The 19,052-nt window shown below is 39.4% G+C and overlaps 1 protein-coding gene across 1 annotated transcript; it reads right to left on the bottom strand.

Moving 5' to 3' along the window:
- Positions 1–15,991: 15,991 nt before the first annotated feature.
- LOC103293276 (receptor-binding cancer antigen expressed on SiSo cells-like) lies at positions 15,992–17,062 on the bottom strand. Its single transcript, XM_054723948.1, has one exon. The coding sequence runs from the start codon at positions 17,038–17,040 to the stop codon at positions 16,399–16,401; it is 642 nt and encodes a 213-aa protein (XP_054579923.1). The 5' UTR covers positions 17,041–17,062; the 3' UTR covers positions 15,992–16,398.
- Between the last annotated feature and the right edge of the window lie 1,990 nt (positions 17,063–19,052).

Consider the following 19,052-nt stretch of genomic DNA (forward strand, 5'->3'; position numbering starts at 1 on the left):
AGGCTTTGTTTTAGTCTATTATTAAGCTTTGGAAAGAGCTCGTGGGGAGAGAAAAAACAACAATAAGATTATAATACAAAATTTGTTATTGTGTTATTATAATAGCAATATTAAAAATAACAATTCTGGGGAGAGAAACCAAGATGGTGGCATAGGTAAGCACCTAAACTGCTGCCTCGCACAACAATTTCAAAACTACAACTAAAAGACAAAACGAACATCATCCACAACCACAGGAAAGCTGGCTGAGTGGAAATTCTACAACTAGAAGGAAAGAGAAAAGCTCACAAAGAATCAGAGGAGCTACAAAGGGATGAAGTACGGAGACACGCGCGCAGAGAGGAAGGGTGGCTGAGTGCCTGGCTGGCTTTCTCTGGTGGGCGGGAGAAGGAACCCCAGTTCCGACTGCACTGAACCCAAGTTCCGGGCGAGACCCTGTAGACCCAGGCTCATATGTGGGGTGTCTGGACTGTCAGGTAGAGAGAAAAGCACATAGAGACTCAGGGGAGCCGCGGCGGGCAGGGGTCTGGAGATGCGCACACGAGTGCGCACAGAGAGGATTGACCTCTGAGGTTGCCACTGGCTTTCCCTAGCAGAAGCTCCCGACTGCACTGAACCCCAGTTCTGACTGCCCTGAACCCCAGTTCCAGGTGAGCCCCGTGGGACCCAGGCTCTTATGGGGGGAATGTGGACTGTCAGGCGGAAACTCAGGGGAGCCACGAAAGGCAGAGGTCTGGAGGTGCGCACGCAAGTGCGTGCAGAGAGGATTGACTGCTGACTGTGCCACTGGCTTTCTCTAGCTGGAGGGAACCCGAAGCTCCCGACTGCGTTGAACTCCAGTTCCGGGCAAGAATCTGGGAATCCAGATTCATTGGGGGGAGAAACTGGACTGTCTGGCAGTAGGCGAAACTCAAGGGTGGCTTTCTCTAAGAGGTGCTTGTAGTGATTACCGAGGGACACTGAGACCCAGGGGCCTCATAGAGCAGGGCTGACAGGAAGCCAATACTGTCTGCTCAGCCCTGAGACTCTGCCCCATCCAAGCTGAGCACAGAGGCTTTTGCAATTTTGCAAGTCTTGTCTCATAAGGCTGTCTCCAGCACAGAAGTTCTCCCGGCGTAGACACAGCTGATCCTCACAGCCAATTGGCCTGGAGGTCAATTCCTCCCAGTGATACCAACAACAATCAAGACTTAACTACAACAAGGCTGTACACACAGTCCACAAAGGGGTGCACCAAGAGTGTCCACCTCAGGTAACTGGGGAGGCTGAGCCACTGGGCCATATAGGACACCTAGCACACAAAGCTACCCTACCAACTCAGGGAAGCAGCGAAAATGCGGAGACAAAAATATCACAAACAAAAAAAATGGAGGAAAACAAACGACTGGAGATAGAGTTCAAAACCACGGTTATAAGGTTTTTCAAGAATTTGCTAGAAAAGGCCGATAAATTTAGCGAGACCCTCGAGGATATGAAAAAGGACCAACTAGAAATTAAACATACACTGACTGAAATAAAAAATATTATACAAAGATCCAACATCAACTAGAGGAACGCAAGAATCAAAGATTTGAAGTCAAAGATTTGAAATACAAAGAAGCAAAAAACACTCAACCTGAACATCAAAAAGCAAAAGGAATCCAAAAATTTGAAGATAGTGTAAGGAGCCTCTGGGACAACTTCAAGCATACCAACATCAGAATTATGGGGGTGCCAGAAGAAGAGAGAGAGCAAGATACTGAAAACCTATTTGAAGAAATAATGACTGAAAACTTCCTGGTGAAACAAATAGACTTACAAGTCCAGGAAGCGCACAGAACCCCAAACAAAAGGAATCCAAAGAGGACCACACCAAGACACATCATAATTAAAATGCCAAGAGCAAAAGACAAAGAGAGGTGGGGAAGATAAGAGATCAACCGAAGGACTTTTATACATGCATATAAGCATAACCAATGGACGTAAAACTCTGGGGGGTGAGGGCATATATGGGAGTGGGGTGGGGGGGCAATGGTAATATATGTACACATATAATACCTTAATAAAAAATTAAAAAAAAAGATTAAAAGCAGCAAGAGAAAAACAGTTAATTACCTACAAGGGAGCACCCATACGATTGTCAGCTGATTTCTCAACAGAAACTATGCAGGCCAGATGGGACTGGCAAGAAATATTCAAAGTGATGAATAGCAAGAACCTACAACCAAGATTACTCTACCCAGAAAATTTATCATTCAGAATTGAAGGTCAGATAAAGAGCTTCACAGATAAGAAAAAGCTAAAGGAGTTCATCAATACCAACTCAGTATTATATGAAATGCTGAAGGGTATTCTTTAAGAAGAGGAAGAAGAATAAAAAAGTAAAGATAAACATTATGAACAACAAATACATATCTATCAACAAGGGAATCTAAAAATCAAGTGAATAAAAAATCTGATGAACAGAATAAACTGGTGAATATAATAGAATCAGGGGCATAGAAAGGGAGTGGACTGACAATTCTCAGGGGGAATGGGGTGTGGGGGGTGCGGGAAGAGACTGGACAAAAATCGTACACCTATGGATGAGGACAGTGGAGGGGAGGTAAGGGCAGAGGGCAGGGTGGGAACCGGGTGGAGGGGAGCTACGTGGGAAAAAAGGAGAAACAATTGTAATAATCTGAATAATAAAGATTTATTAAATTAAAAAAAATAAAATAAAGATAACAATTCTGCCATTCAAAAAAGAGTTATTGAAAAAAAACACACAACAAAACAAAGAATAGTTATTGAGGGTCCACTCTTTGGACCCTGTACAAGATGATGATCATCTCTGCTTTGATGGTACTGATGGCCTTGTGAGAGAACAGCAGTAATTTAACATGGTGTTTTTGACACCTGTTACCAGGAAGAGACACTCATGTTCACGGGCGCCTCTAGACTGTGGGTTCTGGACATAGATAGGTGGTCCCAGTAGTTTTTCTGAGAAAGTGATGCCGGAGCTGAGGTCTGAAGGATGAGATGGAGATAACTAGGCAGAGGGAAAAGCAAACAGCTTTAAAGGCATCAGGAACAGCATAGAGCAAACAACAATGAAAGTAGGTCAGGAGGCTGAGATAATAAAGGGAATGATGGTGTCATCAGAAGCTGGATAATTCCTTTCAAAAGATATTTGAGTGCTGGAGTTTGGGGGTGAGGAGTCTATAAGAAGGGAGGAAATTTGTAGCACATTCTGCTGCTGAGTAAATGCCTAAAGGGGTGCTAGATTAGATGGCTGGTTTTCAAGTTGACTCTCTCTCTGCCAAACAATTCCATTAAGTGTTTGCACTGTTGTCTGCAAGATCTAGATGATTCATTGAGCCAGAGGATTGATGCTTTTGGAACAGAAGTACAGGGATTGTTCTTTCCATGCCAAGATATAGGATGTCCATCCCCCAGATCACTCTTCTCCTCCTCAGAGAAACCCAGGCTAAGAGAAAGGGGGCATTTTCCATTGCTCATAGAACTTACACAGCTGATATTAAAATATCAATTTCTTTAATTTCTATTCTTCATGTACAAGTTGCAATTACAATGTTACCTATTTTAGATTACTCACAGAAATAATATTTTCCTCACTTCTGCACAGCCTCCAAAAGAACACCACATGCTGACAACAGTTTGACACATTTTGATTCTGTTAATGGTATTGATTACCAGCTATCATAATATTAACAATACTGCATATTATGGCAGAGACCCAAATGGAAAGAGATTCCACATATCTTCCCGAAACAAAAAATAAATACTTAATACAAATAGAAATCCTTTAAAACTAGTCTATCACGAATTGCTTTTTTTGCTGCCAATTGCTGTGGATGCAGAAAATGAATCATCTCTAAGAAAATGCAACTTAAAGACACTTTCAACTTTGAATTTTTGTAAAGATCCCATACTTGTCTGGCACTCACACATGCATCCACTCACCAACACACACATTTTTTCATCATGCTTCTTTCAAATTGGTGACAAGATGTGGCTTTTGGGAAGGTGAACTTGAACTGAAAACTACTCAATTAAGTTGACCTTGTTTAAAAAGCAGATACCCAGTGTTCTGCTTAATAAGATGGTACAGAAATTTCAAGTGCTTCATTATTTACTTTTAGAAAGGTTAGAAATTACTTTGATTATTTCAATTCTGGTGTTTTGTTTTGTTTTGTTTTTGTTTTGAGAAGGGGAACATCTTTAAATATTGAAATTAGATATGATGGTAGAAGCCACTGGAGGATTTAACTGGCATAAGAATCTTTTCCATGAACGAAGCACTGTGTGTTTTTCTGCTTATCTAATTATGAGGATTTTTTTTTTTAATGCTTTTCATTGCAAATGCAGTGCTTTGGAGGATATCTGCTTAATGCACTGCTGCTCTGAGCTGGGTTTGAGAGGCCCTGCTGTGTGAATTCCTCTCTTGTTTTCTGTCTCTCTGAGGACTCTGTGATATTGATTGCAGCACTGCAATGGGCTTTAACTTGACCCATTGAACTATAAGAGCAGTAACCAGTTTGAAAGAGTTCTGTGTTGTTCCATGCCAGCTGCACATTAAGACGCTTCCTTCCTTTCCCTCTCTGAATTCCTCCAAATAATATTTATATACATTTATCTTTCCAACTATATGATAAGGAGAGAAATTCTGCCTCATTTATTTCCACCCCTATAGGACTAACATATCAATTTAATTAAAAAGAAATGTATGATCCAAATTCTAAAGCTGGCCTGAAAACAAACTCATGGAACAAAGCATTTTAAAATTGAGGGCCTCTTAGCATATGTGTACACACACATGCGCACACACACATATATGCACACACATACACATATACACACATGCTCATGCACACACACACATGCATGGCATGACACAATGTGGCCAACATGCATTCTATAAAAATACATACTTACACGTGTATATGTATTATGAAATATTTATTATTTCATGCAGCATTTACTGAGCATCAACTTTATTCCAAACACTGTCTCAAACTCTGAGAACACAAGGATGAATCAGCTATAGTTCCTCTTGTCAATAAAGCCTCTGCTGAAAAACCTGTTCTTACAGATCAAACTGTAGCTGATTTTGAGTGTATGGGATGCGATCTTTAAATCTCAACCTCTTGGGGATAATAAAAACTGCCTCCCTGTGATGTACCAATGATTTGTGATAACTTAGGTAAAGTGTCTGGGATGGGGTAGGCACTTAATAGTTGCCTAGATTCATTTGAATATGATTGTAAATCAATACTATCAATATTTTGGTGTGGGAGAGCCAGCCTACCATATGGTCAAGAGCCATATTCTGGAGCCAGCCTGCCTCGATTCTAATTCTGGTCCTGCCGTATTCTAGTTTATTTGATCATGAGGAATATCTCTGGGCCACTGTTTTCCCATCGGCATTATAAATGCAGAGTAAATGAGTAAAAAATGAGTAAATGAGTTAGTGTTTAAGAATAGAATGTTAAGAATATAGTAGCTCCTGGCACATGCTAAGTACAATCTGAATATTTATTAAAATCAAATATATCTGCCCAGCAGGAGTGACTCAGTTGTTGAGCATTGACCTATGAACCAGGAGGTCATAGTTTGATGCCTGGTCAGGGCACATGCCCGGGTTATGGGCTCGGTCCCCACTAAGGGGTGTGCAGGAGGCAGCCGATCAATGATTCTCTCTCATCATTGATGTTTCTATCTCTTTCTCTTCCTCTCTGTAATCAATAAAAAATATTAAAAATAAAATATATTTGCTTTATTTACTTCTATAGAATCTAATTTATACGGATTAAATTAGATACAAACTTTCAAGATTTTTGAGGAATTTTAAAATTTTCAGTAATGAGATGACAGAAGTAATATCAAAACAAACTATTGACTAGATTACGTGTAATCATGTGTTTGATATGTCTCAGTAAATAAAACTTACCAAGTGGACTAGGAAGATTTTATGGAAATAATGTTACTTTCATTATTATTTTGGGTACTGTCCTTTATTTGTTTATTTTATTTACTATTTTTGTTGCTAAGTGATATTGAGCTTATGTTTTTAAAAAAGATTCAGAAAAGTACAGATTTTCAGTTTAGAGATGATTTATTTCAAAAATTACATTTTATTGTTATGGTAATTGTTCCAAGATTATTAAATTGACTTATTGGCCACTCTGGAAATATCTGAAGGTGAGAGCTGCTAAAATTAATAGCAAAATGTGACTTTAAACATTACCATGTGGATGTCAGAATGTCTGTAACCTCCGTTGCTCATTTACCACCAATATTGTTGGGCTGTAAGTAGTTTTACAAGCAGATTCACTGATGACTCACATGAATTGGCAATGACATTTTCTAGTTAAGAAGTCACAGCAGTCACCCTGATGCTGGAGAACCAGCTGTTGTAATCGTTAGGTTGCTGAGTCTAAGAGCAGTATTGCTGGGAAGTGTTACTAAGGTCAAGGAGATTCTTATCTGTTAGTGTCAGTAATATGAATGTTAAAAGCCCAATTTATGTTTGTGCTTTTTCCTTCAAAGACTTTAGAGATATTTTGGAAAGCATGAATAAGTGATCATATATCCTGTTATAAGAAACATTTGGAAAAGAGAATATTTATATCTGCTGTCTGTTCTTTTAAAATTCTTTTTAATTGCCTAACAATAAATGCTTCATTGGCTGCTTTGTCTCTCTCCACACTACTTTTTGGATGATATTGCTGACTAATTAGGGCTGTTAGAAAAAATATACTAGTAAATGTCCATTCAATTTAATTTCTTATTAACAATAAATAATCATACTATACTATATAAAATTATTCATTATTTATCTGAAATTAAAATCAAACTGGGAATCCGGTATTTTTATTTGCCAAATCTGGCAAGCCTATAAATAATGTTACAAGTCCAAGAAGAAACCTTTAAAATCTGTGGTTTGAAAGTTATAACACTCATTTCAAGACAGATCCACTGTTTGTGAAATACCCTTGATGTGTTCAGGAAGATTTAGGCTTCTCTTAGCTCCCACATGCCTGTGTGGATGAAAAGGGACATCATGCTAACTTGACTAGCTCAGGGAAGGCCTGCGTGGCAGCCTTGCAAACTCACAAACTCAGAGACAAAAAGTAACCACAAAGGATGGTCTGAAATGAAAACATTTTTTTAAAAAATTAAAACCAGTTTATGATGGATAGTCAGGTTCTAGGCCGGCATCTTCCCTGGCAAAAGGTCAGTCTTTACCTTAACTGAGCCTGTCTATTGTCTTTTTTTAAAAAAATGTATTTTATTGATTTTTTACAAAGAGGAAGAGAGAGGGATAGAGAGTTAGAAACATTGATGAGAGAGAAACATCGATCAGCTGCCTCTTGCACACCCCCTACTGGGGATGTGCCCGCAACCAAGGTACATGCCCTTGACCGGAATCGAACCTGGGACCCTTGAGTCCGAAGGCCGACGCTCTATCCACTGAACCAAACCGGTTTCGGCTCTATTGTCTTTTTTGCATCTATGATAATATATCAGTGGAATGTCAAAGTAATTTTCCTTTCTCCAGACCCCTCAAGCGCAGGCACTGCTCTGTAGAGACCACAAATCCCCTCATTATCATTGAGTTAATTGTTGACTGTTAACTATTCTATATCTACCTATGTAAAAGAAGTATGTGTCTATCATTTTACTTTTTATCCAATCCTAGAGGTTCCTTCCCCCTGCCCCCACTTTGCTTTCTCCCGCCTCCCTAATCTATCACCAATGGGTTTCATGTAACCCACTTATATCTCCTCTTTTGATTATAATGTACTAAACTAAGGTGCAAAACTGCCATTCTCTGGAGCATTATCTCAATCTGCTGAGATTTTGCTTCCTGGCATTTGTTGACAGTTTGGCTCAAATAAACTCACAGAAATTCTTCACAGGTTTGAATGTTTCTTCTGTTGACACCTTGAACATGTCACATCATATTATTGGTCTTTGCAACTTCTCTCATACACTAGCCTATGCAGGTAGGGGTTCTGTTTATTCACTGTGGAGTCACAAGAATCTAACTCTGACAGATAAAGTAGCTATTGTTTCATGAATAACGGAGGCTCTTTGGTACCCAGCCTCCAACCGCCTACCGAGGTCTAGAGAAATGAACATCCAAGGGACTTCAATTTGTCCATAGGTGCTTCCAATTCAACATATCCAAAACTTAATTTGTCTTTTTCCTTCATAAAATCTTATTCTATCGCTCTACTCCCTATCCTGGTTAATGGCAGCAGCATTATTTAGTCAGACAAACTTCAACCCTGGAGATCATGCTGGTATATTCTTTTCCATTTCTGCTTCCTTCATCACTATATAAGGTCCTGAAGGTTTTAATTAAACATTTAATGTCCCTTGTACTCAACTCTAATTTCCAACCTCATTGTGAAATAATAGGGAAGCATAGCAGTAACAAAGATACAGTAGGACTGAAATTCAGAAATACTAAATTGCTTATAAATACAAGCATTTCTGAGTTCAGCATCTATATGTAATCCTAAAACAAACAAACAAAACCCCAAATATCTGATGTCTGAGTTCCAAAAGGAACTAATTTACCAAACCTACAATAGTTGAATTTTTTGTAAAATCTAAAATACTATATAAAGAAACATATTGTTTTTAATTTAAAATTTTAATTGTTTAAAGTATTACATAAGTCTCCTTTATCCCCCCCATTGACCTCTCCCTGGCCATTCCCACCCCCCAGCACATACATGCCCTCACCCCCCTACTGTTTGTGTCCATTGGTTTTGCTCATATGCATGCATACAAGTCCTTTGGTTGACCTCTTATCTTTTCACCCCCCATAATTTTATTTATAAGTAGTGATTGCACCTCCAGAGTAATTCAATATACATTATCTAACCTTTTTCATGTTTCATAAATATTCCTCTCCCTCCTTCTTCTCCTTCTCCTTTTTTCCCTCCTACCCCCTTCCCCCAAGAAATTTGTAGTAATCTGAGACTCAGACAGGATTATGTGACTCCTCAGGTGGCAGAGTTCAGAATGGATGGGTCTTCTGAAACCCAAGTCCATGCTTTTTTAAATGTGTGCTTGGAAGTGCTCACCTTTAAAAGTCCTGCATATATTTGCTGGTCCACCAATAATCTTTCAAGAAGGATATTATCATCTTTGTTGCAAACAATCAGTTTTATAACTGTACTAGAGGCCCGGTGCAAGAATTCGTGCATGGGTGGGATCCCTTAGCCTGGACAGCAATCGAGGCCTATTGGGGGACTGGCCAGCCGGGGAGGGGTGGAGGAGTGACCGCAGGAGATTGGGGCCAATGGGGGGACCAGCCAGGAGGGGGGTAGGAGGGTGGAGGCGGAAGGGACCACAGGAGGTTGGCCAGCTGGGGTGGAGGGGCCACAGGAGGTTCGCCAGCCAGGGGGAGGGGCTGCAGGAGGTTGGCTGTGGGAATGCACTGACCACCAGGGGGAAGCTCCTGCTTTGAGCTTCTGCCCCCTGGTGGTCAGTGCGCAGCATAGCGACTGGTTGACCGGTTGTTCGGTCATAATGGTCGCTTAGGCTTTTATATATATAGATAGTCTTAAGTACACACACACAAACACAAGTCTTCTCTACTATCTAGTCTGAAAAAATGGCATAAATGTGGGCAAAAGAAATTATTATTTACATCATTCTCTGCTTATTAGCTAGCTGTTTTCCAGGCAGGATAGTATGTGATTTAGAATAAAGAATGCAATTCATACCCTAGTTTTTCTACTTTCTGGCTGTTTGGCATAATATAAATTACCTGACCTTTCTAATCCTTCCACCTTATTTTTAAAGTGAGAAAAGTAAGACCTATTTCTTATGCCTACTCTGTACCCAGAAATGTTGGTTTCCCTTCCCTTTGCTATCCTTTAGGTGTTGGAAAACAATTGATTTACTCGTAAGAATAAATTTACTTTGTTCTCTTGGTTTACCTAAGTGCTTTTTTTTTATTTTTTATAGTCCATTAGAAACATCTTTAAAAAAATACATGGTCAATGATGTCTGGTCAGGTTGAACTCAAATACCTAGGATACAATGTAAGCACTGAAGTATTGATCTGTGAAAAATTTACTACATTTTAGCATATCCAAAACTACAGTTTAGTGACTCAATTGAATGTATCATTATCATATTCAAATTATACTTGCAAATTTTCTGAAAAAAATCCATGGTGTGTGCTCATTGCAGGCTAACAAAGCCCATTGTATTTGAATAATTACCTTCATGAACAGAATTAATTGTGTTTTTTTTCATTTATGCTAAATTATTTTTTGCAAATTAGGATACTGTGTGTCAAGAGCTTTGTGAAATGCAAACATAGATTTACTTCATCAAGCTGGAGAAAAAAATGCCACAGAAAATGAGAACTTCATAAATACTTTTCTTTAATATTTGCATTTCTGTGATTATGAGTGAGGGTAAGAATCTTTTTAAAAAGTACCCTGACAAGTTCAATACATATAAAAAGGTTTAAACTACAATACAGTGAATAGCCTATTTGCATTATACAGCTCAAGAGATAAAAACATTACCAATTAGTTGAAGCTCTATGAATTCTTTTTCTCCATCATGTTCCCCTCCATTTCCACTACCAGAAATTGGGAGTTTATCATGCCATGTATTCTTTAAGTATACTTTTACTACATATGTTTGCATTCCTAAGTGATACATGCAGCCCAGATTTTCATGTTTTTAAACTTTCTATAAGTAATATGTTTCATTTACTCTTATGCTGCTTTATTTCCTACTCAATATTAGTTTAGTTAGATATGTCTATGTTGATACATGTATCTCTAGTTCACGTATTTTCACTGCTCCTAGGAGCATGCCAATATTATATTTCAAAATAATGGTTCCCAGGACCCGGAGAAAGATATCCATTGGCAAGAGGTTTTAAAATTTATTCACTTAAAAGGGAGCAGAGAAGGAATTGATGACTACAAGTTTCTTAAATAAATGGTCTAAGAAAAGAGAATGCAGGGGCCTATGTCAAGAAGAAACTTGTCTAAAATGTAGTCAAATGAGAGGAATGTTAAAACCACCTTTGTCAGCTGATATCAAATGGACATCTTGAAAAATACATATTATCCAAGGTGTGTGCATTTATTTTAAACATGATGTTTGTTACAATTGCTTCCATGAGCCTTTTAAAAAAAAAATCCAATTCTATATCTATAATTGTTGTTGATTTTCCTTTTTTTCTTTTATGCACAGAAGGTTGAATTTTTATATGGTAAAATTTATCAATGTTTTCTTTCTATAAATTGTATTTTTTGTATCTTATTTATGAACAATTTTACTTCCTGATATTATAAAATACTAGAGGCTTGGTGCATGAAATTCGTGCACGGGGGGGCGGGGAAGGGGGTGTCCCTCAGCCCAGCCTGCACCCTCTCCAATCTGGGACCCCTCGAGGGATGTTCGACTGCCCGTTTAGGCCCGATCCCACCGGGCAGTCGGACATCCCTCTTACAATCCAGGACTGCTGGTTCCCAACTGCCCGCCTGCCTGCCTTCCTGATTGCCCCAACCGCTTCTGCCTGCCAGGCTGATTACGCCCTAACCACTCCCCTGCCAGCCTGATTGGTGCCTAACTGCTCCCCTGCCAGCCTGTTTGCCCCTAACTGCCCTCCCCTGCAGGCCTGGTCACCCCTAACTGCCCTCCCCTGCAGGCCTGGTCACCCTCATCTGCTCTCCCCTGCAGGCCTGGGTCCCTCCTAACTGCCCTCCCCTGCAGGCCTGGTCGCCCCCATCTTCCCTCCTCTGCTGGCTTGGTCACTCCTAACTGACCTCCCCTGCAGGCTTGATTGCCTCCAACTGCCCTCCCTTGTAGGCCTGGTTCCTCCCAACTGCCCTCCCCTGCTGGCCATCTTGTGTCCACATGGGGGTAGCTATCTTGTGTGTTGGAGTGATAGTCAATCTGCATATTACTCTTTTATTAGATAGGATAGAGGCCTGGTGCACGGGTGGGGGCTGGCTGATTTGCCCTGAAGGATGTCCCGGATCAGGGTGGGGATTCCCTTGGGGCATGGGGTGGCCTGGGCGAGGGGCCTGTGGGGGTTTGCAGGCTGGCCACGCCCCCTAGTGACCCAAGCAGAGGCCCTGGTATCTGGGGTTTATTTATCTTCTTTTTTTTTTAATTGATTTTTTACAGAGAGGAAGAGAGAGGGATAGAGAGTCAGAAACATCAATGAGCGAGAGACATCGATCAGCTGCCTCCTGAACGCCCCCTACTGGGGATGTGCCCGCAACCAACGTACGTGCCCTTGACCAAAATCGAACCTGGGACCTTTCAGTCTGCAGGTCGATGCTCTATCCACTGAGCCAAACCGGCCTCCTGGGGTTTATTTATCTTCTACAATTGAAACGTTGTAGCCTGGAGTGGAACTAAGACTTCTGCTTGCTCCGTGGTGGCAGCCATTTCTGTTGGGATTTATGTATCTTCTATAATTGAAACTTTGTAGCCTTAAGTGGAGGCCTGGGCCAGCAAGGACAGGTGGAAAGCTTGCCTTCCTCCATTGCCGGGGAAACCCAAGCCCCAAGCCTCCCTCCTGTTCTCTGTGGCCATAGCCATCTTGTTTGGGTTTATTTGCATATTTGCTCCTGATTGGCTTGTGGGCATGGCTTGTGGGCATGGCTTGTGGGTGTAGCGGAGTGATGGTTAATTTGCATATTACTCTTTTATTAGATAGGATACTTTTGTGTGTGTGTGTGTGTGTGTTTTTAAAGAATAAGACAATTACCTTTTGTATTTATATCTTTAATTCAATGGTAATGGATTTTTGTGTATAGTGTGAGGGAGGGATCCAGTTTTATATTTTTTCCATATGGCTACTCTGTTATCCTAGTATCATTTACTGAATAATTCACCTTCTATTTCTACCACACATAGACATGTGGGCTTGTTTCCAAGCTCTCTCTTCTGTGCCATTGGTCTACTTGTTCATGTGTAATGCAACATTATAATAGCTCTATAATATTCTTTTTCATGGTAAGAGCAAGTCTCTGATCTTATTTATCCTTTTCAAATGCCTTGGAGCTAGGGTAAGATTAAGTTTTATGTCATTAGTTTTAATTTTATATAAAATTCCAAAGAAAGTAGAGGATTTATCTAATGATAGAGATACTTGTTACAATCTATGGTTAGCCAAGAGACCCCATTTCCAGGAATTTGAAAGCTTTCTTAGAGTTTCACTGAAAAAACACACACAAGCAGTTGGAAATGGCGTGCTTGATATGGAAGCTTGAGAGAGAGGACTTATTGTGTTCTCCTAGAGCCCTGAGCATCTCTGATTTCTGTCCTTGCCAAGGGTTAGTTGTTAAGCTACTCTCTGAGCTCTATCAGTCTCTTTCTAATACTTTGAGCCGTTTACTCATTGGCAAGCCAGAATCAGTTTCTTCCAACTTGAGAAATATGCTGAATATGCTTCACCAAAATTTGAGATTATCTAAATGGGAAAATGTTTGTTGTATAACCCTTCTTGAGGTAGAATTAAATAAGAAACATTTGAAGTGGCAATAATTAATAACAAGTTAGTCATCATAATCCTTCCTCTGTAAATGGACATCTTGAAAAATACATCTTAGCCAAGGTGAGTATATTTACTTCAAACATAAGACTTTGGTGTTTGTTACACTTTCTTCCATGAGCCAGGAATAATTTCTGGCTATGTGCTTTTCATTTGAATGTTCTTTGGCAGGGCTTTCTTTACAAGGGGTGATAGCCACTAGTGATTTACTAGTTGGTTTCTTTTTTGGGAAGTGTCGGGAAAGATGTGAGTCCATGGTAAAGATGATGTGTTTCATTATGACCTGTAGTCTCTGTTGGTCCTTTACTTCTCCTTCCTCCCTCCTTTCTCCCTTTTCCTCTTTGCAACATTGCTAAGTACTTGAACTAGGCCTAGGAATCATGAGCTTGCAGGCTGCTACAGTGATCCAGAAATCTGACTGAGGAGACTAATGACTGCAATATTGTTTTAACCATCTTGAAATGGAACCCTTTGTTGGCCTGTATATTTGTTGTAACTTTCATATATTCGACAATAACTGAGTTTTAGAAATGTGTTACATATAAAAGTCCATGCTTTCTCCAAAATCATAATTCTTTGTGTTGATTTATGCAGACCTTTAGATAGATATTTCTAGGCTGAGTCATTTTTACTTATCACACTAGGCATCATTTATAAAACTTGGGGAAAAAAACTATTACTTTTTTTTAGTGGTTCTTACATTTTCTTCCTTTACAAGATCTGTAGTTAGCTATCAAATTGCTTTAAAGGTGATCTATATAAATAGATTTTAGAATTAGATATTTTTTTTTCAATAAGGCTCATGGAAGAAAGTGTAACAAACACTAAAGTTTTATGTTTAAAGTAAATACACACATCTTGGCTAAGATGTATTTTTCAAGATGTCCATTGGTATCAGCTGATCAAGATGGCTTTGACATTTCCCTATTTGACTAAATTTTAGACAGGTTTCTTCTTGATATAGGCCCCTGCCCTCTCTTTTTCTTAGAATATTTATTTAAGAAACTTGTAGCCATAAATTCTCTCTCTGCTCCCCTTTAAATGAATAAATCTTAAAAGCTTCTTGCCAAGGATGTCTTTCTCAGGGACCTGGGAACCATGAAGACAGTAAAAAGTTTACTTTTCCTCCATTGCCTGGATGCTCACTGTTTCCATGCATAGTTGCTCAAAGAACCTCAGTCCACTCAGGCTGCAAAATTCCCCTCTGTTGAGAATGAACAAAATAAGAAATTAAAGAAGCTATTTATTTCTCCAGACTTTTAGCTCACAAAGGCAAGATAATTTAATTTCAGGCATCACATCCTCTGGATGTACATATCTGTGGATTTTTATTTGCAAATATTTAATCTTCAGATTTTATTTTTTCCACAGGAATTTGATAGAATGGGATTCATATCCAAATGTGAGGCACCCTTCTTTTGTTGTCCTGTACAATATGGGTACCTTTATGTTACCATTTTATCTCATTGCAGGAACTCTGATGAGTATTGGACAATGCAGTTGGAAATAGAATTTGCAATAATAAATAGAACAGAGACAGTCTGAACTTGAGGAAGAACCTTCGGAATTGATTTAACTGTGGGAGTAAAATCTTCTGCTCACCAGTGGTCTCATAAGGATGTACAGTGGAGCAAGGGTTGGTACCAGGAGAATATCTTTATGAAGGTGGGAACATAACTCCTCTGATAGGCTGGTGACCATATTGCCCAACAGGATGACTCATAGTCTTGCTTAATCATCGGGTAATGGCTAAACCCAATGCATTCAGTGAACCAAAAACAAGGTGGGTGGAGAGGGAAATAGTTTTCCCTTCTCCTGATTCTATGTGGAAGGATCACTATTGCAGCACCTTTCTGTCTGGCTTTTTTCTCCCCCCTCTCTCACTCCTCATCAGAGGAAAAGGAGCAAATCCTATCCTTGGGACAACGAATCTGGCTCAGACCTTTTCTGCCTTCCCCTTGCAATCTGTCTGCTGGCGGAGAATGTGTTTTGGTCATCCCTTGCCTACACTGTAAGCTTAACTTAGGCCTGTAGTTAACCACTGTTCCCTGGGCCTAGATGGACAAATATGGGATTCAGTGAGTACTCTTGTCCTCACTGTCCCCTACTGAGTTTTGACCAACAATTACACTAATATTTTGATTTCCATACTTCTGACTCCCTGGTCTCACAGTTGGTTTGTCATCTCTTGCCTGGATTACTGCTGCTTCCTTTTTCCTCTCCACTGTGTATTCTCAACACAGTAGCATGAGCAATTCTTCTTCTTTTTTTTTTTTTATAAATAAAATTGCATTTAATGTTTTCTTGAAAACTAAAATCATTGATTTCTTTAATGTTGTACTGAATATAAACAAATGCCAGTCCAACACCAGCTTCTGACAACAGAAATAGAAAAGTTAAAGCCCTGCAAGTTTGTCTGATTTAGGTCGGGTAATCATGGAAACAAGTGAATATTTAAAATTATTTATTTTATCATTATGCACAATGAAGAACATTATAGACGACAGAGTTCTTTCCACCACAAAATTATGTACACCCATTTATTCAGCTAGAAACGCCAACTTGAAGAGGTACTGGCATATTCCATTTGTAATAATTTGCTTACAGCAAACAACTGTCTTATAATGAACATGTTGAAGAAAACATTGTCTCATAAGTCTTTTTTGTTCTTTTGAGTCTCAATCACTACAAGTTCAAGGTATTTTGACAGAATCCTAGTGTCCTGAGTGGCCTGATGAATGCATTAAATCAAACAGTGTATTTGTATTCGGGAAATACTCTTAGATCCATACAAATGTTGGTTGGGTTGTGGATTTCATATTTCTCCCACTGGTACTATGATATTTGAAGAACATTTGTTATGAAAGTTTCACACCAATTTTGTTTTGCTCCTTTTTCATTAGCTGTTGTGCCTCCTTTTCCATTTTCTTTCTTTGCTGTTCCGCTGCTCTCTTTTCTCTGTCTGCTATCTTCTGTTGCCTCAGAACTTCTTCTGCTTGCCAGGCTGCATCTTCCTCTTCTTCCCAGGCATTGGTATTTTCCTGCCAGGTATCCAAGTCACCTAATTCAGGTGATTGATGAATAAATGGCTTATCTTGCGTAGCTGCTAATCTACTAGAGAAACCTGTGCTACCATCTGGGATGCCAAAATTTAATGGTTCTCTCTTCTTAATAATGATTTTCTGAGTTTTCCTTATAGTTGGTGTCATGTCCTTAAAATAGTCAGGTGCCAGTTGTTCCAAAGCATTTTGTTGTGTTGCCACATTCCCATTCCCTCCTTCAATCTTTATACTTGTGGGGGCATCTTCATCCCAGGAAGTCCACTCTTCAACATCTGTCTGTTTTGGAACTGATGAATTATCAACTGTAGTTGGCAAAGTTATTTGATCTCCACTTAATTTCTGTCCTCTGCCAGATCTGCATATTAATCTCTTTAGGAATGAGAATAATGTCGCTAAGCAGGTACAAACTTTAAATAACCGAAACTGTGTGATAGCCATGATGGGAATCAAAACCTGCCCTTCCCCCTCCCGCCCGCCCGGCGGGGGCTCCGAGCTCCATGAGCAATTCTTTTAACATAAATCAGGTCAAGTAGCTTCTCTGTTCTGAGGGCTACATTGCTTGCCGAGAGTAAAAGCCAAAGTCCATACAACTGCCCATCTGGACCACAGAGATCGCACCACCGTCACCTCCGTGACTTCAACTCCTAGACCTATTTCCACGACCACTTTCCTTCTCACCTTCTCTGTCCAGCCTTACTACCTCCTGGCTGTTTCTTAAACACACAGCAGACATGCTCATGCCTCAGGGCTTCTGAATCCTGACTCATTCCCTGTAACATTATTCCCTCAGCTGTTACATGGTCACCTGCCTCACCTCCTAGGGGTCAGAGCCCAGATAGTACCAGAGAAGCCTTCTCTGAGTGTCTTGTTTAGAATGACACTTTCCCCCTCCATACACCCTATCCCTTCCGACTTCACTTTATTGTTTCACAGCCTTTGTCATTCCCTGGAAAACTACATATTTTCATGATTTATTTACTTATGTACTTATTTGTTTATATATTTTTAAAAGTAGAAAGTAAACTCAGTAAAGGCAGGGGTATTGTCTATGTGGTTCATTGCCATACCTCTAGTGCATAAAATAGGCTCAACAAAGTCATATCCATTAAGGAAACAAATAACTCTGGGTAAGTTCTTCTTATGTAAGAAAATGACGGCAACTAACCTAAAAGAGAGTAAAGTGAGTGAACTCAGATATCAAATATAAATCACTCCTCGTTCAGAAATGATACTCCAGCCAACAATTTATCCAAATATAAGTTGGCTTATAGATAACCTGTAACTTTGAGATAACTTAATAATCTAGCCCAAGAACTTAATGAATTGTAGATGGCCCAGACATTCAAAAATATTTCAGTGCTATACAAAAATGCTGTCCCTAAAAGTCTCCCTGAGGCACCGAGTGACTGAGAATTGTTATGAATATTTCAAGTGATAAAAAAAAAAGAAGAAGATCAGAAATGCTTTGGGGCTAAATGCAATTTTGTGTATCCTATTTCTTTAAAATTTGGTATAATCCATATAGTATTTATAATATAAATTTTAGTGAGTCATTTAAACCAGAGCACTTTATTATGCATCCAAAATTATTTACCAGGTGTGGAATAGATATCCAACTCAGGCATTGGTGGTGTAGATGTGGATGGGTGTGGACCCTGCCTGTGAGAGCTGGGCAGTCGGTAAATAAGAAAGTTTACAGTGTTTCATTGTTATCTTATTCTCTATGTTGGAGCCTAGTTCTCTCATGTGCCTCCAAAGAGACGGTTGACTTTTAAGAAACAAATGTAATACAGTTTATTCTCTTTCTGAAGTTTACCACTTCCGTCTCAAGATTATTCTCAATTTAAAAATGACTATTTCTAAATAGACATCATCCTCTGCATACTTACCTGTGTTCTCTACAACTGTGGCTTTTCATCTTTTGTATTTATTTACTCCCTGTATTCGACATAATTTCCTCATTTAAGAAATGTAGCCGTATTTCCTTGCTGGGGAACAGTGGCCCCAAAATTAGTATTCGTCGTGTTACCTCAAGCATGAAACTGCATGCTGGTGAGAAAATTTATCTGACAATTTTCTTCCCAATGGTGGGGTGCTCGTATCATCATAATTACATTCATTTCCTTTGTTAAATCAGTTTAAGTCCACATTTTTTCTTCTTTATGATTAGCCTCTGGAGATATTGCTTTTATCTGTGATACAATATAATAGGAAAAAAGTCATGGCTGACATTCTTCCTTGGCTAAAGGCAATGTTTTAAAATGGATGGTTTCTCCTCCTATGTGTAACTAACAAAGCATGTCAAACAATACTGAATTCAGAATTTAAGTAAATATTTGCTAGATATCAACAGATTAATTTTTCCAGCTTATTAATGTGTCTGTCCCCAATCTTTGCTTGCCTCCTGAAATTGTTACAATGCTTGAATTGATAGGTGAACATTGCCACAG

The sequence above is a fragment of the Eptesicus fuscus genome, chromosome 12, assembly GCF_027574615.1.
Source record: "Eptesicus fuscus isolate TK198812 chromosome 12, DD_ASM_mEF_20220401, whole genome shotgun sequence".
Taxonomy (NCBI): domain Eukaryota; kingdom Metazoa; phylum Chordata; class Mammalia; order Chiroptera; family Vespertilionidae; genus Eptesicus; species Eptesicus fuscus.